Source organism: Chiloscyllium punctatum, chromosome 1, assembly GCF_047496795.1.
Source record: "Chiloscyllium punctatum isolate Juve2018m chromosome 1, sChiPun1.3, whole genome shotgun sequence".
NCBI classification, from domain to species: domain Eukaryota; kingdom Metazoa; phylum Chordata; class Chondrichthyes; order Orectolobiformes; family Hemiscylliidae; genus Chiloscyllium; species Chiloscyllium punctatum.
Window position 1 is genome coordinate 91,875,689 of NC_092739.1, and position 25,187 is coordinate 91,900,875.

The 25,187-nt window shown below is 40.3% G+C and overlaps 1 protein-coding gene across 1 annotated transcript in view; it reads right to left on the reverse strand.

Annotated features, from left to right (window-relative positions):
- The window catches only part of ipo11 (importin 11), a 410,923-nt gene that overhangs the window by 182,615 nt on the left and 203,121 nt on the right, over window positions 1-25,187 (reverse strand). The window contains exons 22-23 of the mRNA XM_072570976.1: window positions 21,377-21,456; window positions 9,332-9,412 (exon numbers count right to left, since the gene is read on the reverse strand). Of these exons, the coding sequence (XP_072427077.1) occupies window positions 9,332-9,412; window positions 21,377-21,456 (161 nt within the window). The remainder of the gene's footprint in view (window positions 1-9,331; window positions 9,413-21,376; window positions 21,457-25,187) is intronic.

Here is a 25,187-nt window from a genome sequence, read left to right on the forward strand (position 1 = left end):
GTGATTTAGTTGAACTTTCAGAAGGCTTTTGATAAGGTTTCATGTAAAAGTCTAGTATGTAAAATTAAACCATATGGAATTACGGTAGTGTACTGACATGGGTAGAGAACTGGTTGGCAGACAGGAAACAAAGTAGGAATAAACAGGTCTTTTTCCAACTGTCAGCCAGTGACTAGTGAGGCACCTCAGGAATTAGTGCTTGGACCCAGCTCTTTACAATATTATTAATGATTTAGATGAGGGGAGTAAATATCTCAAAGTTTGCAGAGGACACAAAGCTGGATGACAGGTGAATTGGGAGGATGAAGAGATATTTCAATGTGAATTGGACAAATTGAGCTGGTAGACATATGCATGGTTGATGAAATATCATGTGGATAAATGAGAGATTATCCTCTTTGGTAACAAAAACAGGAAGGCAGACTGTGCCCACTTAGATAATAAATTACAAGGGGAACGTGCAATGAGACATGGATACCCTTGTACACTAGTTACGGAAAGTAAACACGTAGGTACTACAGGTGGTAAAAGAAGATTTGAGTCCTGGAGGCTGCATCTAGTGTATTTGGTATAGTTTTGATGTCCTTATCTGAGAAAGAATGTTCTGGTTATGGAGGGAGTGCAGTGAAGATTTACCAGGCTGATTCCTCTGATGGCAGGACTGACATGAAAAGAGATTGAATTGGTTGGGACTATATTACAGAGCTTAGAAGAATGAAGGGGTGTCTAAGAGAAACCTACAAAATTCTAAACAGGATAACATAGGGTAAACACAGAAAGAATGATGCAAATGACAGGGAACTCTAGATCTTGGGTCACAGTTTAAAACTATGGGGTAGGCCATTTTTACCTGAGATGAGAAGAAATTTCGCCACCCAGAGAGTGATGAGCCTGTGGAATTCTCTACCAAAGAAAGGGGTTGAAGCCAAAACATTGAATACTTTCAGGAAGGAATTAGATATAGGGTCTTGGAACTAAACGGATCAAAAACTACGGAGAAAAAGCAGGAACAGAATACTGAATTAGATGATCAGCTACGATTATGTTGAATGGCAGAGCAGGACAAAATAGCTGACTCCTTCTCCTGTTTTCTAGGTTTCAAGATTTAATCTAAAAGCTTTGCTATTTGTGAAAACAATTACCTGGAGTTGAAAGTGATGCAGTGAATACTCATTTAAACATAGTGAAGATGCAAGGGAAACTATGTAAGTTAATGCTTTTATAATTCATTAGGAATAAGTGAAGCAGGAAAGAAAACAGTAATTTTAATGCAGGGAGAAAAGCATAGTTAGAGAGTGTGATAAAAAGAAATGATCAGTGAGCTAACATTTTTCTGCATAAGTCCAGAAGTGTGAAAAATATGCTAAAAGTGCTTGCTCTGATACAAAATCAAAATATATATCTTACAGAGATTAAGACTGTATAGACTGTGGGGGAAAAAAATCTGATTAAAGTACATAAGCCTGCCTCAACATTAACTATTTCCCTCACTACAGATACTGTCTGACATATGGAGTATTTTCAGATCAGTCTGCTTTTATCTTAGAAAAGCGTTGTTAATAATTTGAGAGAACTAGAGGTTATTCTGACATTGAGGCGATGAGGGAGTTTTGAGACAGGCCAGAACGAGGTAGCGGGCAGAAAAAGAATTTCAAAAATCCCAGAAGGTGAAAACAGCGGTGTAGTCTTGAGAAAAAAAAACTCTTTGCAAGTGTGGAAAAGGATATGGAAGATATAGACTGTAGGCAAATAGATGGTGACATTTTGCAAAATGTCCAGATTACAGAGAAGGAAGTGCTGGATGTCTTGAAACAGGTAAAGGTGGATAAATCCCCAGGACCTGACCAGGTATACCCAAGAGCTCTGTGGGAAGCTAGAGAAATGATTGTTGGGCCACTTGCTGAGATATTTGTATCATCGATAGTCATAGGTGAGGTGCCAGAAAACTGGGGGGTTGACAAACGTGGTGCCACTGTTTAAGATGAGTGGTAAGGACAACCAGGGAACTATAGACCAGTGAGCCTGACCTCGGTGGTGGGCAAGTTGTTGGAGGGAATCCTGAGGGACAAGATGTACATGTATTTGAATAGGCAAGGACTGATTAGGGATAGTCAACTTGGCTTTGTGCGTGGGAAATTATGTCTCACAAACTTGATTAAGTTTTTTGAAGAAGTAACAAAGAGGATTGATGAAGGCAGAGCAGTAGATGTGATCTATATGGTATTCAGTAAGGCGTTCGACAAGGTTCCCCATGGGAGACTGATTAGCAAGGTTAGATCTCATGGAATACAGGGAGAACTAGCCATTTGGATACAGAACTGGCTCAAAGGTAGAAGACAGAGGGTGGTGGTGGAGGGTTGTTTTCAGACTGGAACCCTGTGACCAGTGGAGTGCCACAAGGATCGGTGCTGGGTCCTTTACTTTTTCTCATTTACATAAATGATTTGGATGCGAGCATAAAAGGTACAGTTAGTAAGTTTGCAGATGACACCAAAATTGGAGGTGTAGTGGACAGCGAAGAGGGTTACCTCAGATTACAACAGGATCTGGACCAGATGGACCAATGGGCTGAGAAGTGGCGGATGGAGTTTAATTCAGATAAAATGTGAGGTGCTGCATTTTGGAAAAGCAAATCTTAGCATGACTTATAAACTTAATGGTAAGGTCCTGGAGTGCAGGTTCATGGCTCCTTGAAAGTGGAGTTGCAGGTAGATAGGATAGTGAAGAAGGCGTTTGGTATGCTTTTGTTTATTGGTCAGAGTATTGAGTACAGGAGTTGGGAGGTCATGTTGCAGCTGTACAGGACATTGGTTAGGCCACTGTTGGAATACTGCATGCAATTCTGATCTCCTTCCTATCAGCAAGATGTTGTGAAACTTGAAAGGGTTCAGAAAAGATTTACAAGGATGTTGCCAGGGCTGGAGGATTTGAGCTATAGGGAGAGGCTGAACAGGCTGGGGCTGTTTTCCTTGGAGTGTCGGAGTCTGAGGGGTGATCTTATAGAGGTTTACAAAATTATGACGGGCATGGATAGGATAAATAGACAAAGTCTTTTCCCTGGGGTTGGGAAGTCCAGAACTAGAGGGCATAGGTTTAGGGTGAGAGGGGAAAGATATAAAAGAGACCTAAGGGGCAACTTTTTCACACAGATGGTGGTACGTGTATGGAATGAGCTGCCCAAGGATGTGGTGGAGGCTGGTACAATTGCAACATTTAAGAGGCATTTGGATGGGTATATGAATAGGAAGGGTTTGAAGGGATATGGGCTGGGTGCTGGCAGGTGGGACTAGATTGGGTTGGGATATCTGGTCGGCATGGATGGGTTGGACTGAAAGGTCTGTTTCCATGCTGTACATCTCTATGACTCTAAGTATCAGAAATCAAATCTTGATTTAAGTGTAGGATGCAGAAAAGATCAAGATATGGTAATTTAACTGTGACACTAAACAATCCAAAGTTCTTGAATATTCAACGTGAACCATGAGCAAAAGACGACCAGTGAATTAGAAACATTAATTCAAACTCATCAACACTTGAAAAAACTTGAAAAAAGCTATATCTATTTTTTTTCACCATTTAAACAGAGGATGCTCTTATCCAGGAGTAAAATACTACCATCTACTGTCAGATCAAAAATCATAACTACTATGTCTACTTTCATTCTTGATAAAATGCAATGTGAATTTTTACTTGTTTAATGGTGAGACAGAAAAAAAAATCAATGGTGTTCCTGGTGGTTGGAAATCAAAGCTAGGGAGAGGGTCTGAGGTCTTGCTGAGGGATCAGTGGCCTGGTCATTGGGAAGGCAGTTCAAGGAAATGGAAATTGGAGCTGCTGGAATTGGATGCAGGATTGTGGGTAATTGTGGGGAAGATCAATGCATGGGTACAGCAAGTAAGGATGTGTATTCAATTGCAGATTTGCCTAAAAACAAGACACCAGATACAAGACACTTCCTGAATCTTATAGCAAGTACCTAAATAGTTTCCTGAGGTTCAGAAAATCAGGTCAAATTATTTTAAGTATTTTAATGAGCTAAAAAGCTAATTGAGGTCAAAATTGTTTAAATGTATGAGATTAAAAGAAAAGGTTTGGCTGAGGCCTTGCTCCAGACCCGTGGGATTACTATTAGTCTCATGTTGCCAGTTGAAGTACACACGCATCATTCCCTCTACTCTCCTCCTGAGACTGAGTTTTCTCTTCCTAAATGACTGGCCCAGTGATAATCTCCTGCCACCCACAGCCTTTTCCCCCCTCTATCAACTACACAGCAAATTTCTGTATCATCTGCTAACTTCTGATGAGATATTGGTTGCCCCAATTTTACTTCCCATCCACCTTTACCCATTCTAACCATATTTCCCTCTGAGCTGACAGAGCTCAGAGGGAAATCTCCCTCCATGCACTCGGATCCAACTCTAACTTTGTAATTAAGCCAGCCAAGGGTGGTGCAGTTGTTGTCTGGCATACTAACCTCTAATTTATAGAGGCTGAGCACCAGCTCTTCGATACTTCCTCATGTCGCCCAGTAAACTATGAACCTCACCATGGAAGACCAGGCTATTGTGTCCACAACAGTTATTAATTTCATTTGTAATCTCCTCCTCACGGTGTACAAGTGTATAGTTCACCCAACTCCACATAACTTGCTTCTAGCCCCTTTCCAAAAAATCCACAAACAGGACTGCCTGGACAGAAACACCGTTTCTGCCTGCTCCTTCCTCAAGAAACTCATCTCTTTCTACCTTGACTTTACTTTTCTCTCCCATGTCCAGTCAATTCACACTTGTACCTGAGATTCTTCTGACGCTTTACATGAATTTCAAAGTTTGCAGTTTGCTGCCCACTCTTCATCATGGACATGTAATTCCTTTGACATCCATTCCGCTATCAGAACAGTCTCAGGGCTTTCTGCTTCTTCCTGGAAGAAAGGCCTGAATTGTCCCATTCACCAACACACTTCTCTGCCTGGCTGAGCTTGTCCTCACTCTGAACAACTTCTCATTCAACTCCTCACATTTTCTTCAGGTCAAAGGTGTGACTATGGATATCTGCATGGGCCCCAGTCATGCATGTCTCTTTGTGAGGTACGTGGAACATTCCCTGTTCCAGTCCAACTCCATCCCCCAGCCACAACTCTTTCTCTGGTACATCGATGACATCAGTGCCTTTCTTATCCAGAAATAGTTTATCTATTTCATTTCCAAATTCCAACTTGCTCTCACCTTCATTGTTTCCTATCTGACTCCTCTTTTTTCCTCCACATCTCTGTTTCAATTTCTGGGGACAGGCTAACCAATATCTACTACAAACCCACCAACTCCCACTTGACTATACATCCTTGCAGCCTGCTTCTTGTAAAGACTCCATCTCTGTCATATCTATTCCAACTTCAACAAGGTGGATTTCCAAAACCTTCCTCCTCAACTGAGGATTACCCACCACCATGGTAACAGGGCCTTCAGTTTTGTCTGACCAGTCTCGCACACTTTGCCCCTTACCTCCTCTCTTCCTCCAACAATAGTAATCGGGTTCCCCCACCCCCACCACCTACCATCACATCAGCATCTACATCTAAAAGATCATTATCTGTCATTTCTGCCATCTCCAGTAGGATTTCATCCTGAGACACACAATTTCCTCTCCTCCTTTGTTAGTCTTCCACAGGGAATACAGGTCTCTCTACAGGTCACACTGGTCCACTCCTCCATTCCCAACAGGTCCCCACAGCCTCATGGCACCGTCCCATGCAATCACAGAAGGTGTAACATCTGTCTGATTACATCCTCCCTCTTCACAATCCAAAGGTTCATATTCACCTTCCAAGTCAAGCAGCAATTTACTAGCACTCAATCTAGTCTACTTTATTTGCTGCTCACAATGTAGTCTCCTCTACACTGGGGAAACAAAGCGCCGATTGGTTGACTGCTTTAAAAAACACTAATGTTCTGACTCCAAATAGGACAGTGAACTTCCAGTTGCCTGCCATTTCAACACACCACCATGTTTGCTAACCAAAATTTCTGTCTTGGGCTTCCCACTCTGCTCTAACTAAGTGCAGCACAAACTGGAAAAACATTTTCCCTTGGGAACTCAGCAGCTATTGAAACTATGGATTCAATATCAAGTTCAATAATTGTATAAGTTTCAGCACCTTCTCCTCTGTTCTTAATCCAACCCATCACACCAATGTTTATCACCACATGAGCTGTTACCAGAAACAACTCATTGTCAGCCATTAATAGTCCCCATTAGCAGCTATTCATTCTCCTTCTGACCTTTTCCATTCTTTTTGGCTGTTTAACTGTTTTTCATTCTTTCTTGGGTCCACCTCCACCTCCATCTATCATTTACTGATCCTTCTCTCTCCCCCCCACCTCACCTTTAGCATATACAGTGCCAACCTTTTTCTAGCTACAATCAGTTCTGAAGAAGGGTCACTGGACCCAAAATGTTAATACTGAGTTTTTCCAGTAATTTCTGTTTCATTTGTGCACCATGCTGTTGACTTTTAAGTCTAAATCACTGATCTACATATCATGAACAACAAGGTATAAAAACAGAAGTTGCCGGTAAAACTCAGCAGATCTAGCAGCATGGTTCTGAGGAACGGTCCCTAAACATTAACTCTGATTTTCCTTTGCAAACACTACCAGACCTGCTGAGTTTTTCCAGGATTTTCTGTTTTTGTTTCCGATTTAAAGTATCCAGTTCTTTTGGTTTTTATAAGCAATAAGAGACCCAGTTTTGTGAAACGTCATCGGAAATTGACATTGAGTCATAAAAGCACCCGTCAACCATACCAGTTGCTTCCTATTGCAAGACAATATCATTGACAATGACAATTTGCAAGACAAATTTTGGAATCCAATGTGCCATTTGCCCTTGCACCCCATGACCCTTTAAATTTAAAGTATCAATCTTTTATGCAGAAATAAAATCAAAGCTGACTAAGTCAAGTTTGCTATCTCTTTAATATTTATTACCTCCACAGAAAATGAAACAACTTCATTCGAGACAACCTTGCTGAATAAGTCTACGTTGACTGTGCCCCACAAATGATAACTTATTCTGCTTCCCAAATCTATTTCCAATAAGGTGTCCAACTATAATTACTTGATGCAGAGCTGCTCATGTCACCTGACAAAGCAGCAGTGCTCCAAAAGCTCGTGATTTTAAATAAACCTGTTGGACTATAAGCTGGTGTTGAGACTTCTGACTTTGTAATTACTTGGGCTATCCCTTCCTCGCTCTTTGAATATTAATATAAAGCTAACAATCTCAGTTCTCCAGCCAGAGAGGACTGAAAAATTATGGAGGGAGTGTCTATTATTAACTCCCTGCTTCTCTTAGAGGCAGTACATTTTATGAGACAAAGATTTACCCACTTTCAAAGATGCTAAACATGTGAATATTTCCCTTCTCATTATGTTTTTTCCAATTCAGGATCTCACATTCCCCAGCAAATACAATGCAAGTACAAAGTGAAAACTGAAGAAAAGCATTTTTAAGAGCCTTGCCTATCTCTTCATTTCCAAATGTTAACTTTTTCTGGTCTTTACATCTCCAAAGTCCATGAGACATTTAGTGTTCCTTGCCTGCATATAGCTTTTTAAACGTTTTGTACTATTTCTTACTTTTTGTATTGAGTAAGTTTGTTTAGTTCTGCAGGTACAGCTTTTTCTTCATTCATTCACAGGATGACCACGTTACTGGCTAGGCCAGCATTCACTGTCCATCCCCAGTTAGCCAGAGGTAAAAACAATGACTGCAGATGCTGGAAACCAGATTCTGGATTAGTGGTGCTGGAAAAGCACAGCAGTTCAGGCAGCATCCGAGGAGCAGTCTCCCCACGCCCACCCTCCTCTCATTTATCTCTCCACCCTTCAGGCACTCTGCCTGTATTCCTGAAGGGCTTTTGCCCAACATGTCGATTTTACTACTCCGTGAATGTTGCCTGAACTGCTGTGCTTTTCCAGCACCACTAATCCAGAATCCAATTGGCTAGAGGGCAGTTCAGAGTCAATTACTTTATTGTGGGTCTGGAGTCGCATGTGGGCCAGACCAGACGAGGATGGCAGATTTCCTTCCTTGAAGGACATTAGTGTTTTTTCCCAACAATTGACAATGGTTTCACAGTCATCAGTAAATTCTTAATGCCAGATATTTTTTATTGAATTCACAACTAGAATTTCAAAACCTGAGTTTCAAATGCAGGATTCGAAACTGGCCCGAACATTAGCTGAGTTTTTAGATTAATAGTCTAACAATAATACCACAAGGCCATTGCCTCCGTTTTCAATCTTGGGCTGTGATCACCACTGACTAAATAACTATTGCTAATCCCTAAATGCCCTTGAGAAGGTAGTAGTGAACTGACGTCTGGAACAACACAGTCCATTTGGTTTAGATATATCCACAGTGCTATTAGGAAGGGACTTCCAGGATTTTGATCCAGACGGAGTGAAGGAACAGTAATATAGTTTGAAGTTAGGATGGAATGTAGCTTAGAGGGGATCTTGCAGGTGGTGATGCCCTTGTCTTTCTAGGTGTTAGAGGTTTAGAAGGTACTGTCTTAAGAAGATGGGTGAGTTGTTGCACTGCATTTTGTGATTAAAATGCACTTTGCTATTATTTACTAGTTTACAGTTGTTACAAAATGTATCAATGTACTCCCTTGTGTGTTTACAAACATATTGTTTCAGAATACTGTTCAAATTACATTCAATAAATTAGTAGTCTTTGGGGACTACAAAATGATTTGCTTTCCTCTATCTATGTAGAAGTTAAATATATCTACTACATTTATGCAAGAAACTAATCCGTGTTATATGAAGCCTGCTTGACTGTTACTGCTAATATTCCATCAGAATCTGGCATCCTTTTCTAATTCTCAATTCTACAATGAGGGGTAATGCAGTGCTAGAACCTGTAAGCTGACACCAGCATGTGATATTGGGGATAGCAAGAAGAGAGGGTTCATGTATTAAAAAACTATAAATCTCAGGTTAGAATAAAACTGAGAGGATGGTAAGAAAGGGTCATATTAACACTTAAGAAAGCAGAGTCAAAGCTCTGATTGGGAAGGAGTAGAGGAATTACTGAGAATTGAGGCTGAAAGTACAGAAAGACTGGAAGGTCACAGGGTCTAAGTCAGGGTCAGAGAGAGCTACATTGATTCAAGGATAAAATGATTTTATATACATATATAAAAACACATATTAGAGAAATTTATATTTCTGAATAATACATCTTGATCACAAACCTTGTTGCAAAAAATAAGCATTGATTACTTTAATAATACTATTACATAACAAAACAAAACTAGTACCTTAAGTATTTGAACTTGTCCTTCAGTGGTGATATCTTGCATCAGCTCGCAGAAGGATTGGCATAGGACATCTGCAAAATTCTGGAAGGGAGAATTTCATGCTCATCTCAAACAGTAAAATAAGTTAATATATTCTAGTAATTCGATATTTAAAGATCTGTAGAGATGGACAGGTCAGAAGACAATACAGATAATCCTCAGGGATGGCGCATGCATCATCATTGTATGCTATTATTTCATAGGATGTGGGTTTCATTGGCTACATGACCATTTATTGACAATCCCTAATTGCTCCTAGAAGGCAGTGGTGAGCTAATTTTTTGAACTGCAGTTATCCATGTGTGTAGGTACATCCTTTGTTAGGGAGAAATTTGTAAGATTTTGACCCAGCAACAGAGAAGGAACAGTGATATAATTCCAAGTCAGTATGATGTGTAGTTTGGAGAGAAACTTACAGGTTGTAGTGTTTACATTATATTAGCGATGCAGCTTTCAGTATCGATCCTGAAACTAATCCAATGTCAAGGCATACACTGAATAAATTTAGTTGTTTGGTTTTCAATTTTAATACTGATACCCCCTTTCAGTACAAATTTATTTCTACTCACAAAGTCAAAAATAGTGTTGCTAAGTAAAACTGTCGTTTATGCATTCCAGTGGATTAAAAATGGTTAAGGATTAGGATCAGCTGCTTAGTTTTATACCTGATGAATTGCAATTCAGCTCAAAGTGTTGCAATAAGTGTTCTCATTTGTCATAAGCCAATTGGAAAGCTTCAATAATTATTCATTTTCTTTGATTTTTATAATGAAAGACACAAACGAAGAAGAGTACCTTAGCAACTGCGGACAATAAAACAATTAAACAATCATGCTGCAAGGAGATGTCTAGAGCTGGGGTTCTAAAACTCCCCACCCCCATGCCAAGGGCAGAACATCCCTGTCTGGTGACTGCTGTGCAGCGTCCATTCATCTGTTGTCATAACATCCGCATGGTTTTGTCAATATACCATGCCTCGGAGCATCCTTGCCTGCAGTGTAGACAATGTTGGCTGAATCACATGAGTACCTGCGCACGTGGTCTCTCTCATATGCTGCAGGCAGGAATGCATTATAGAAGAACTACCTGTATACTGTTTCAAGAAACCCTCTGGATGCTGCCCCATCTAAGCCCTTGGCACTAAGGGAATCCCAGGCAATTTTGGGAAAGTTAAAATCACCATGACATCAACACTGCTATTTTTATAACTATTCTGGATTGGTTTACACATTTATTCCTCGATCTCCCCTGGTTATTGGGAGGCATACAGTATAACCCCATCATAGTGACTGCAGCTTTCTTATTCCTTAGTTTCACCCATATGCCCTCGGTGGATGTGCCTGCTGATCAGTGGAACGTTGTCCTCTCTTGCGGGCAGCACAGTGGCTCAGTGGTTAGCACTTCTGCCTTACAGCGCTAGGGACCTGGGTTCAAGTCCCGCCTCAGGCAACTGTCTGTGCGGAGTTTGCACATTTTCCCCATGTCTGCGTGGGTTTCCTCTGGGTGCTCTGGTTTCCTTCCACAATCCAAAGATGTGCAGGTTAGGTGAATTGTGTTAGGTGCATTAGTCAGGGGTAAATATAGGGTGTGGGCATGAGTCTGGGTGGATTACTGTTCGGAGGTTACAGGTTGGGCCAAATGGCCTGTTTCCACACTATAGGGAATCTAATCTAATCTGAAGTACAGCTGTGACATTCTATTTAAATCAATGATGAAACTCCAACATCCCACTTACACCTCCCTCTATCACGTCTGAAACATCTAAACTCTGGAATGTTGAGCTTCCCTTTTCTCAACCAAGTTTCTGTAATGGCTTCAACATTGTCATCTCATGTATTAATTCAAGCTCTAAGCTCTTCTACTTTACCTGTTATATTGTTTGGATTAAAACAGATTTCAGACTGCTTGGCCCACATGCCCATTAACTTGGCTCTGCCTGTCCTTACTATTAGACTTGCTTGACCTAAAAGCAGCTTTCCCCTCAATCACTCCACTTGCTGACCTACGGCTTTTGTTCCCACCTCTGCAGCATACTAGTTTAAACTCTCCTGATTAACACTAGCAAACTTCCTTGCAAGGATACTGAGTTCCCTCCAGTTTAGGTGCAATCTGCCCTTCTTGTAGACGTCGCACCTGCACTGGAAGAGAATTCAATGATCCAGATGTTTGAAGCCCTCCCTCCTACATAAGCTCTTTCGCTATTCATTCAACTGTATTATCTTCCTATTTCTGGCCTCGCTGGCTCATGGCATACAGTGTAATCCTAGATTATGACCCAAGGCATCCTGCTTTCAACTTTCTATTTAATTCCTTAAGTTCCCTTTGCAGGACCTGATCTCTCTTCTTATTAATACCAATATAGACCACAATCTCTAGATACTCACCTTTCCCTCTCAGAATATCCTGTACCCACTCAGATATCCTTAACTCTGGGACCATGGAGGCTGCTCGTGGCCATTGAAACATCTTTCTGTGCCCCTAGCTAAACAGTCCCCCTATCACAACTGTTTACCTACACTTTGATACTCACTACTGTACAATGGTGCCAGTCAACGTGCCACTGATCTGGTGGCTGCTTTTTTCCTGAAACCCCCACCCCCACCCCCACCCTTCCAACAGTATCCAAAACAGTACATCTGGTGAAGAGGAGAACGGCCACACAGGACTCCTGCACATGCTTACTAGTTTTCTTGGTAGTCAGCAACTGCTTTTCTGTCTGCCCGCCCTTACGTGTGGCATGACGAGCTCGCTAACCGTGTTCTTCACATCATTCACAGTCTCACAGATGCTCCGTAGTGAGCATGCAGCAAATCAGGAGCTGAGCTGCAGTTGAACACATTTCCTGCATACAAGGTCACTACAAACATTAAGTGTCCCTGATTTCCCATATATTGCAGGAGCAGCATTCCATGGGGCTGAGTTTCCCTGCCATTATTAACCTTAGCAACTGCGGACAATAAAACAATTAAACAATCATGCTGCAAGGAGATGTCTAGAGCTGGGTTCTAAAACTCTTCACACCAGGAATCCATTTCAAACTTTGAAAATTGTTGGGAAACTCCAGCAAGAACTGTAACAGCAGTGACAAGAGAGGTCAGAAAAAGCTGGCTGGGAGGACCAAGTCCTACGAGAGCAGATGTGACAATGGAAAGGTTAATATAGAAAGAGGAAAGTATTGTTACGAAGATGTGTTATATTTCATCTTGTTTGGAGTACTTACATTTTGAAAGATTGTGGGAAATGAAATTGATTTCATGAAGAACACATTTGCAGTGGACTCTTTAAAGATTTCACTGGATGTTCACTGTGGACAGGAGATTTTCTTGTAACAAGGCTTTCTAGGAATCACATGTTTTGCAGTAGACTCTGCTGCAGCTGTTTTTCAACGGTCACTGGCTGGTGAGGTCCAACTAAGAACCAGGTGAACTAGATGGTAAGCCTGCGAGGAACAAACTGCCCAGCAGATCACTCCCAATTCTAAAAAGAAAACCCCGCCTTATAAAAAACGCTCTTTTGAAAGAGTGACCGAAACAACATCTTTAGATCATAATTCCTGAGGTAAGCTTTGTCTGCAAGAATTTAGAGACAACCGTACATTATTAGTGAGGTGAGCAACATACTTCAGAGTGTAATTTTTCCTTTTGCCTTTAAGAATGACCCTTTGACCAATTCAGAAACCAACTTTTCTCATTTACCGGAATAATATGTTTCACGAACATATTATTTGAACTTTTATATTAATAACTGTGTATGTTAAGCAAATATACATTTTTTAATCAAAAAGCTTTTAGTTTTGCTCGTACACCTAAAATTGCACTGATAAAGAAATCTGGTTTACAGATCACTTTTTAAAACCGCACAGTTCAGCTATCTTACTGGTTATCTTAGTAACCAGTGAAAGTATGTGCTTGATATTATGGCTAGACAAAAAACGGGATGGGACTGACGTAAAGTGTACATTCCTCCAGCCTTGGTTGTAAGTCCATGTAAATCCCACCATTTTCAGTGCTCCAGAGTAGTAATTGAGTAATTGGTAATTGAGGCCATAGTCAAAATTTTTTAAAAACTGAGAGGACTTAAAACTATTTTGAGCTATTCATTCAGTTGAAGCTCTATGTCAGCCATTACTATGTCAGACCTTGTAACCCCAAAATTTCTACTCATCACCCAACTTTGGGAAGCCCTGGTGTTGGGTTAACACTTTTTATTAAGGGGATTTCCTGACCATACTTTGGAGAAAAACACTCATGAAAATATTACTTTCTTTATTTAAAAAAACCCAAATATTTATATCTGATAGAATCTTCAATCAACTCTCCTGAATGTCACTTATTCACTCAGGTTTCTCAAAAAACTAGAAATCATGCTGTCTGTCACATACACATGTCAAAACAGGCTCAGAATCTCCCAATCTATAGCAATGACGCATCTCAAAAGTTTAAGGATCATAAAAGAAACAAAGGGATAATGATCATTATTTTTTTAAAAATGGAGACTTACCAATTTTTTTTTACTACATCATTATGGGATGTTGGCATTGCTAGCTGGGCACATCATTTACTGCCCAACGCTAACTGCCCTGGTGAAGGCTGGTGGTGAATTCCTTCTTAAGCTGTGGCAGTCATGTGATGTGCACACACTACTGTTAGGGAGGAATCTCTACAATTGCCATCGCACAACAGTGGAGGAATAGCAATACAGGATGCTGTGCAGCTTGGAGGGAACTTGCAGTTGGTGCTCTCCTCATATATCTGCGGTCCTTATCTTCCTAAGCAGTAGAGGTCATGGGTTTCAAAGATGCTGTCTAAGAAGAATGTGTGATTTGTTGATGACACACACTGCTCTCACTGTGAGTCAGTGATAGAGGTATTGAATAATGAAGGCGTTCAAAACACTCCTAATTTGTACTTTGTAAATGGTGGATAGACTGAGAGGAGTCAGGAGGCAAGTTACTCACTGTAAAATACCTAGCTTCTGAGCTCCACCTGTAGCCACTGTACTTATACTGTTCATCCAGTTGTTTCTGGTCAATGGTAACACTAATGGAGGATTCAATTATGGTAATGCCACTGCTTGTCAAAGGGCAATGATTAGATTCTTTCTTGTTTGAGATGTTCAATCTAAAACTGAGTGTGCGCAGTTGTTGGGTAACAAAAGTATAAATCTTTAAATTATACAAACTTAATTCAGTCTAATTTAGGTTGCAGTTCGTAATTTCCTTTAAACTAAAATACACAGTTTAAATATTGTAAATGCCAGCCTTAAGCGTTCTTCAGTGAAACAGCAGCTAAATTAAGAAGCAGCTGAAATTCAATCTTCATTCATTGACTTAGGCAGACATTTGGGGTTGGGAGCTCATATAAATAAACAACTTAAGGAGTGACTTCGCACTTGAGTGTGACTTAGAATTGAGCACCCTAGGAGTGAAGCAGACGAAGAAGTGTTTGGCAACTTTTGCAGAAAGAAAGCGGCTGGTTGGTGAGGATTTCAAGTTTTTCAGGCCTTTAGTTTGTGCCTAGGTCCAACAATGGCTCTTGAAGATCTTTAGCCCCTGCAACTGCCCAACAGTTCCAAAGTTCTTGAGCAAACTGACGATGGTACTGTCACATACAGCAGGCCATTCAAGTGCAGGGGAGAAAACATAAATGTGGTGAACTGAAGGTTCTGTCAAAAGGTCAATGGATTTGAAACATTAACTGCTTTTTCTCCAAAGATAGAGCTAGATGTGCTGGGGTTCTCCAGCAAATTTATGCTTTTATTGAAAATTTCCAGCATCATTGGGCTGTAGAGGGAAAATATGATAAAAAGGCAAAATTAATGGCTCTTTACAAAACTTCACAGAATATCTGGAATAAAATAAATAAGTTAACAGCTCATAAGAATTTTATGGAGTTAATCTTATAGACAACATGGAGGTATGGTTACAAGGAGATTAAAGCTGAAAACTAAATTTGGTGGTGTATATGACTTTTCAAAGAGAATGGATGATGCAGCATCTTTGTTAGTACAAAATGGAATATGTACAGTGGCAAGAAATTATCTTGGATCAAAAGATGTACAATCATATTGGTTGATGTAAGAAATAACCAGGATACTGGCGGGATAGTCCATAGGGCACTTAACAGTAGCTATTCTGTAGGAATAGCTTTATAGGACAGAAAATAAACTCAGTAGATAATGAAGCCATGTAAGAAATGCAATACATTAATTATAGGTTATTGTAATCTTTATGTGGATTAGGAAAATCAAATTTGTAGTCATGGTTACAAAAACAAACACATAGACCTTATTTAGGACAGTTTCCTAGTACAGTATGTTGTAGATCAAAAGGGATCAGGCTATTTTAAATCTGGTGACATACAATGAGGCAAGTTTAACAAATGATCCCCGAGGAAAGAATAACCATAACTTCGTAGAATTTAGCATTTGGTTTGAGAGGAAAAAACTGATCTAATAACATATATGTTAGACTTAAGTAAGAAAAATTGCAAATGAGTGAGTGTAGATTTGGCTGGTGTGGAATGGTAATGAGTTTTGTGGAAAAGATAGTGATGAATAACAGCAGACATTTAAGAAAATAGTTCATGACTCAGAGCAAAGATATTTTCCAGTGAGGAAGAATAATTCTACGAAGGAGATAAATCAACATAGTTAACCAGGGAAGTTAAGAATACAATTTGGAAAAGATTGGTGGTAAGTCAGGGTATTGAAAACATTTTAAAACAATACCAAAGATGAGCAAAAATTGAATAAAGAGGGAAAAATAAAACTTGGAGTGAACACTTGCAAGTAATATCAAGATGACCAGTGAAGAGTTTCTTTAAATATATAAAAAGGGAAGAGAGGCTCAAAGTGAACACAGGCCCTTTCAAGAATGAGCCTGGGGAAATAATCAAGGTGGAACCATGAAATGGCACATCAGTTAAATAAATAATTTGCATTAGTCTTCAATTAGAAGTCACTAATAGCATTCCAAAAATACTCAACTAAGGGAGAAAATGAGGGGAATAAATATAACAACTATTGCCACAGAAACCTACCAGGGAAATTAATGGGGCTAAAGGGTGATAGCTCTTTCCAACTTGATGCATTGCATCCCAAGGAAAGGAAAATGATTTTGAGATAGTGATCATTCAAGAATTCTTAAATTCTGGTAAAGTTCCAAAATTCATAAATCTGCCAACGTAACATCCTTTCATTCTTCATAACTCAAGAGAATATAGGCCTATTTTTCCAAACCTCTCTTCATAAATTCATAAGCTATAGGAGCAGAATTAGGCCATTCGGCCCATCGAGTATACGCCTCCATTTGATCATGGCTGATATGCTTCTCACCCCCATTTTCCTGCCTTCTCTCCACAATCCTTCAAACCATTACCAAGTAAAAATCTAATTCCTCCTTAAATTTACTCACTGTCCCAGCATCAACCATTCTTTGGGGTAATGAATTCAACAGAGTCACAACCCTTTGGGAGTAGTTTCTCCTCAACTCTGTTTTAGATTTGCTACCCCGTACCCTAAGATGATGACCTCACGCCCCAGAATGCCCCACGAAGAAAGATCCGCTCCACATTTATTTTATCCATGTCTTTTATCATCTTTAATACCTCAATTTCATCTCCCCTCATTCTTTTAAATTCCAGAAAGTATAGACCTACACTGTTCAATCTCTCTTCAGTCATCAAACCTCTTATCTCTGGGATCAATCCAGTGAACCTCCTCTGAACTGCCTCCAATGCCTCAAACAAGGGATCAAAACTGTGCACAATACTCCTGGTGCAGTCTCACCAATGCCTTGTATAGTTATAGAGTCATACAGACGAACAGCACCGAAACAGACCCCTCAATCCAACTCATCCTTGATATGCTAATCTAACCTAGTCCCACTTGCCAGCACTTGGCCCATTTCTCTATAAAGTTTTCCTATTCACATACCCACCCAGATGCCTTTTAAAAGCTGTAATTATACCAGCCTCCATCACTTCCTTTGGCAGCTCATTCCATACACGCACCACCTTCTGCGTGAAAAAGTTGCCCCTTAGATCCCTTTTATATCTTTCCCCTCTCATCCTAAACTATGCCCTCTAGTTCTGGACTTCCCTATCCCAGGGAAATGACTTTGTCTATTTATCCCATCCATGCCCCTCATGATTTTATAACCCTCTATAAGATCACCCCTCAGCCTCTGACGCTCCAGGGAAAACAGCCCCAGCCTATTCAGCCTCTCCCTATCACTCAAATCCTCCAATTCCGGCAACAACCTCATTAAGTCTTTTCTGAACCCTTTCAAGTTTCACAACATCCTTCCGATTGTAAGGAAACCAGAACTGCATGCAGTACTCCAAAAGTGGCCTAACCAATATCCTGCATAGATGCAACATGACCTCCCAACTCCTACTAACTTTTAAATATAATAAATTGGATTAGATTACTTACAGTGTGGAAACAGGCCCTTCAGCCCAACAAGTCTATACCAACCTGCCGAAACGCAACCCACCCAGACCCATTCCCCTACATTTACCCCTTCACCTAACACTACGGGCAATTTAGCATGGCCAACTCATCTAACCTGCACATTTTTGGACTGTGGGAGGAAGCCCACGCAGACACGGGGAGAACGTACAAACTCCACACAGTCAGTTGCCTGAGGAAGGAATTGAACCCGGGTCTCTGACGCTGTGAGGTAGCAGTGCTAACCACTGTGTCACCGTGCTGCCCATACTCAATGCTCTGACCAAGAAAGGAAAGCACACCAAACACTTTCTTCACTATCCTATCTACTTAAGTCTGTACTTTCAATGAACTATGAACCTGCAATCCAAGGTCTCTTTGTTCAGCAACACTCCCTAGGACCTTACCGGTATGTGTATAAGTTGCAACAATACTTCCTTACCTTTATATTCTATTCCTTTAGCTATAAAAGCCAACATTCCATTCCATTTTATCTTTCTTATGTGCTTTAACTGCATGCTAGTTTTCTTAATAAGACAGTCTCACCATCCCAGGAACCAGTCTGGTGAACCTTCGTTGCACCCTTTCCATGGCAACCATATCTTTCATGAGGTGAGACTGAAATTGCACACATTACTCCAGATACAGTGTCACTAAGCTTCTATACAATTGAAGCAAGACTTCTAAATAAAAACCAAAAGGAGTGTTGATGCTGAAATTAGAGGCAAAAATAAAAATTGGTGGAAAAGCTCAGCAGGTCTGGCAGCATCTGGCAGAAGGAGTTTTGAGGAAGGGTCATTTGACCAGAAATTCTGATTTCTCTCCACAGATACCCATAAACCTACTTGCTTCAAAGGCAAAAATAGAAATTGGTGGAAAAGCTCAGCAGGTCTGTGTTAACCAAACTGCCGAATTCCTTTTTTACTGTCCTTTTACTATTTACACATCAATAGAAGAAATTTTAAATATTCTTTTATGTTACTTGCTAATCTCTTTTCATACTCATTCTTCACTGCTCCAATTCCCCTCTGAACCATTTTTACTCAGCTAGTATTCTGAAGAAGGTTCACTGGATCCAAAACATTAACTCTTATTTCCCTCCACAGACAATGCCAGACCTTTTCGAGTTTTTGTTACTGATTTCTAGCATCCACAGTTCTTTTGTTTTTTTTTAAATATTCATCCTGATATGTCATAAGAACACTCCTTATCTTTTATCACAATATCCCTCTCTTCCAATATCCAGAGAGTTCTCGATTTGTTTACCCTACCTTTCCTTTGTGCTATTAGTCTATCTGAATTATTGCTTATTTAAAGGCAGCCCTTTATTCAATTCGAGCTGTCTGCTCATCTTTAGACCAGATCCATTCTTGCCCTGTTGAGATTAGCTTTCTCCCAGTTAATTATTCTTATTTTAATTGTTACCTGGCCTTTTCCATATTCAAACTACTGTTGCTTAAATGTTACTCTCATTACATGATCGACGTGGTCCTCCCCATTCCCAGGAAGTAGGTGCACCAATACATTCTTTCCTTGTTGGACAGTAAACATACTGCTGTCGAAATTTACCTTGAGAATACTCTGAGAAATCATACCCTACTCTGCCATTTACACTATTATTATCCCTCTCTGTCATTAGATAAGTGAAATCCTCTATTTTCGCTACAACTCTATAATTCTTGCATAGTTCAGTCTTAGTCACTGCATGTTTATCCACAAAGGCAACAAACCAGTAGTTGATGTACTGCATAAGACATTACTGTGACCACAGCCCAGTTAGGAAATATGCACTGTGCAGTGTGTAAAATTATATTTTACAGAATTGTTATGTATTGCCTTCATCCTCTCTATGACATGTCATATTTCAGTTTGCCTGCTTTAGCAGTTAAAAGTATAGCTTGCTTGATTTATGTACTTGGCCAATACCTGACAGCCTAGTGTTATCATATTTCAGATTCATTGTGAATTATTGATGCTTTAAACACAAAATCTGAAAAATAAGCAACATAATCAGCATAGATCACTTAAATAATCAAGATGCTTCAAGCCATGTGCAGTGAAACCTAGTCAACATCCAGGCTTGGGTTGGTAAGTGGAAAATAACACGCGCACAAAGTAACTGGTGGGTGGTGACAATCTGCAACGAGGGAGAATCTAACCATTTCTGCTTGACATTTAGTTGAATTACCATTGTTGAAGGCTACACCAGCAACATTTTGATGTTTGCCACTGACCAAAAACTGATCTGCAACGGCTATATAAACACTGTGGCTACATTAGCAGATCAGAGGATATGAATTTTTAGATTACTTTACAGTGTGGAAACAGGCCCTTCAGCCCAACAAGTCCACACCGCCCCGCCGAAGCGCAACCCACCCATACCCCTACATGTACCCCTTACCTAACACAACAGACAATTTAGCATGGCCAATTCACCTGACCTGCACATGTTTGGACTGTGGGAGGAAACCGGAGCACCCGGAGGAAACCCATGCAGACACGGGGAGAATGTGCAAACTCCACACAGTCAGTCGCCTGAGGCGGGAATTGAACCCGGGTCTCTGGCGCTGTGAGGCAGCAGTGCTAGCCACTGTGCCACCGTGCCACCCATTGTGTTTAAATTCTGCAGCAAATAATTCACCTGTTATCTCTCTAAAGCTTGTCTACAATTGATCAGGCACAAGATCAGGAATACGAAGGAATACTCTCTAAAATCACTGTATGAGTGCAGAGCCAACAACACTTCAGAACAAGAGTCTGTTTGATTGGAACCCTAACATGCTACTTGAAACATTCACTCCTTTCACCAAAAATGCACAGTGCAAGCAGAGCGTACTATCTACAAGATGTAGTAATTTACCAAGACCTCTTCAACAGCACCTACCAAATGCAACAACTGGAGCACCACCATATTCAAGTTCCCCTCTAAGCCACAGACCATCCAGACTTGGAACTGAGTTGCAGGAACAAAATCCTGGAATTGTTTTTTCTAAGAGCACGTAAATATACATACTTCCCTAATGCACTGAAGCTGTTTAAGAACACAGCTCACAACTGCTTCAAGGGGACTGAGGGATGGGATGCCAGGTCATTCCATGAACAAATTTAAAAATCACTCTGGAGAGAGGCCGGATACTGTCCTTTAGTTACAAGAGGTCCAAGATAAGCAGAAACCCAAGAAATGTGGAAGAGGTGTAAGAGAGTAGATTCATGAATTACAACAACTTGCATGTGGCATCACCAATTTGCAATGGCATAACTATTTACACATGCACACTGATCAAATATGGCAATAGACCTGATGTGAAAAATGCAGAATAAAGAAAAATGCAAACTTTAAAGTTAATTACAAAAAACATGTATTGCACTAAACATAAATTACTTGAGTATAGATGATGTTAGGAAAATGTCTCAATAAAGCAAACAAGTTTGATCAAATGAAAGAACGGAACAGAACCAGTAAAAATACCATAAGTGGGCTTTAAAAACTCAGTTTCATTCAACAATTTGCTTCTTGAAGTGGTATTGGTACTTGAGAAAATATTTTAAAATTACCTGTAAAAATTCTGACGAGGTCAAGAAAATGTAAGCATTTATAATCTGGAAACAAGTCCTTACATTTTCAGAACCAAGCTCTGCAAGTAAAGAAAACAGAGTATAAATTAGAAGCACAGGGAAGTACAACAAAACATTTTAGTTCATCTAACAATGAAGATATTGTCTTGAGTAACCATCCATCAATTCCAAGAAAAGGGATTAAACAAGAGGGCATAGGCTTCAGGTGAGGGGAAAGGATTTAAAAATGACCTAAGGGGCAAACTTTTTCAAGCAGAGGGTGGTGCATGTATGGAATGAGCTGGCAGACTATGTGATGGAGGCTGGTACAATTGCAACATTTAAAAAGATATGGATGCGCATTTGAAAAAAAAGGTTTAGAGGGATATGGACCAAGTGCTGACAAATGGGACTAGATCAATTTAGGATATCTTATCGGCATGAATGAGTTGGATCGAAAGGTCTGTTTCCATGCTGTACATCTCTATGACTTTAAATACACCTAAATACACAATACTCCCATGTTTAAGGAGGTGGTTTAATGACAGAAAAACTTAAGTAAAAAAAATTAATGAAACTCAGAGCCAGATTTTCCAGTGAATGGTAATCTCACTCCAGCCCATTTTTTTTTTACACAAAAGGGAGCTCTACATTTGAAGGGAGGTTCCAAACTGGGTTCCTTCAGAAATGCTGAGCCGTACTTGCATTCTGACAGCTCTATCACACGTAGTTTGGGGGTTGATGTACTAAGTATGGGGTCAGTTTAGTAGCTAATCAGGATTGTTACAATTTTTAAATTTTTAAAAAAATGTTCCCAATTTTTTATGGAGACTTTGGGAAGGTCCAGGTATAGAAGAATTGTCCAGAGATAAGTTAGATTCCTTCAGACTGCTACAATGTGGATTCTGCAGAATCCCCAAGAACAATTGCTACCTACAGTATATTGGAATAACCAATGGAAAATTTGCCCCTCAGTTACTGAATGGAAAACAGCTGCAATAGTCCTTCACTTATTTTCCTGATGACTCAGTCATGATATAATCCTCTAACAAAAAATGGAGGAAGGGAAAACGGAATAAAGAAAAACAAGTAGTTTTTAAAAATGTAAATTTATATCCAACAATAATTAAAAGGTGAGGGAATGAAACTTTACAATAAAAGTTACTTTTTAGTGTTCATTGCTCACAGACCCTTCATACATTAAAAAGCTCCATCCAGTAGAATAAGACCATAAGACATAGGAGCGGAAGTTAGGCCATTCAGCCCATCGAGTCCACTCTGCCATTCAATCATGGCTGATGGGCATTTCAACTCCACTTACCCGCATTCCCCCCGTAGCCCTTAATTCCTTGTGACATCAAGAATTTATCAATCTCTGCCTTGAAGACATTTAGCGTCCCAGCCTCCACTGCAGTCTGTGGCAATGAATTCCACAGGCCCACCACTCTCTGGCTGAAGAAATGTCTCCGCATTTCTGTTCTGAATTTACCCCTCTAATTCTAAGGCTGTGTCCACGGGTCCTAGTCTCCTCGCCTAACGGAAACAATTTCCTAGCGTCCACCCTCTCCAAGCCATGTATTATCTTGTAAGTTTCTATTAGATCTCCCCTTAATCTTCTAAACTCCAATGAATACAATTCCAGGATCCTCAGCCGTTCCTCATATGTTAGACCTACCATTCCAGGGATCATCTGTGTGAATCTCTGCTGGACATGCTCCAGTGCCAGTATGTCTTTCCTGAGGTGTGGGGACCAAAACTGGACACAGTACTCCAAATGGGGCCTAACCAGAGCTTTGTAAAGTCTCAGTAGCACAACAGTGCTTTTATATTCCAACCCTCTTGAGATAATTGACAACATTGCATTTGCTTTCTTAATCACAGACTCAACCTGCATGTTTACCTTTAGAGAATCCTCAACTAGCACTCCCAGATCCCTCTGTACTTTGGCTTTATGAATTTTCTCACCATTTAGGAAGTAGTCCATGTTTCTATTCTTTTTTCCAAAGTGCAAGACCTCACATTTGCTCACGTTGAATTCCATCAGCCATTTCCTGGACCACTCCTCCAAATTGTCTAGATCCTTCTGCAGCCTCCCCACTTCCTCAGTACTACCTGCCTGTCCACCTAACTTTGTATCATCGGGAAACTTCGCTAAAATGTCCCTAGTCCCTTCATCCAGATCATTAATATATAATGCGAACAGCTGTGGCCCCAACACTGAACCCTGCGGGACACCGCTTGTCACCGGCTGCCATTCCGAAAAAGAACCTTTTACCCCAACTCTCTGCCTTCTGTCAGACAGCCAATCCTTAATCCATCCCAGTAGCTCACCTCAAACACCATGGGCCCTCACCTTGCTCAGCAGCCTCCCGTGTGGCACCTTATCAAAGGTTTTTTGGAAGTCTAGGTAGACCACATCCACTGGGTTTCCCCGGTCTAACCTACTTGTCACCTTTTCAAAGAACTCCAACAGGTTTGTCAGGCACGACCTCCCCTTACTAAATCCATGTTGACTTGTTCTAATCCGACCCTGCTCTTCCAAGAATTTAGAAACCTCATCCTAAATGATGGATTCTAGAATTTTACCAACAACCGAGGTTAGGCTAATTGGCCTATAATTTTCCATCTTTTGCCTTGATCCTTTCTCGAACAAGGGGGTTACAACAGTGATCTTCCAATCATCCGGGACTTTCCCTGACTCCAGTGACTTTTGAAAGATCTCAACCAACGCCTCCGCTATTTCCTCAGCCACCTCCTGGATATATTGCAACTTTTTTGATGGGTTTACAGGATATCTAACGTGTAAGTATGCAATTCTACAGCCTTCTTGGTATCCCTGAAAGTACAATTTTAGCAAATCTTTTATGCAACTCCATAGTAATTTACTGATGCCTGTTCTTTTAGTTCAGCCTTAGACTGAATGTGTGCATTTTGTTAGGTAAGAAATTGTCTGATTTGTGCAAACCAAATTTAGCCTAAAATAGATTGTCATTTGTAGTTGTCATTAAAGTACAAGGTGCAGTTTAAAATTCCATACTTGTGAACTTTGAGAAAGTTTATTTTCAAGGGGAACATAGGAAGAGCAGCTTAATTAAGAACTGACTGAAATGGCATCTTCAATAATTGAGTCAGATGGGCTCTTACTGTTGATAGCATATGTAAATAGCTGAAAAATGTGTTGCTGGAAAAGCGCAGCAGGTCAGGCAGCATCCAAGGAGCAGGAGAATTGACGTTTCAGGCATAAGCCCTTCTTCAGGCATATGTAAATAGCCAACAAAATGTGATTCAGTATTTATGAGGAACGTGAATTACAAAAGAGTGCTGGAGTTGTCTCTCAAGGTGTTAAGTCGAGGAAGAGAAGTATTCGATTACTTTTGCTGAAACAAAGCAGCTGACGAGTGAATATTTCTGTAAAGTAAAAGTCGTTAGATTATGCCTAAGGATTAGCGTCTTTGACGACTTTGACATCCGTGTTGATACCAAGAACCTCTGTATTCTTCTGATTCTTCCATATGGTCCTGAAACTTGGACTATCACATGAAGGACCTTGAGAAGTACCATCAGTGCTATTGGATATGGATTCTCCACATCAGCTGGAAGCTTGGGCATACTGACAATGGCATCCTCAAAGGAGACAACAGCATCATCCAAAACCAAGTCTGCTGGGCCAGCTGCCTAGTTAGAATATGTAAAACTGTGAGGCTGTCCTCTTAAATTTTATGATACATAATGTGGATTTTAAAAGATGATCAAGGCAATCAACAACCTAATGGATTTATCTCACTGCCTCGATTTAGCTTGCCCAGAATCA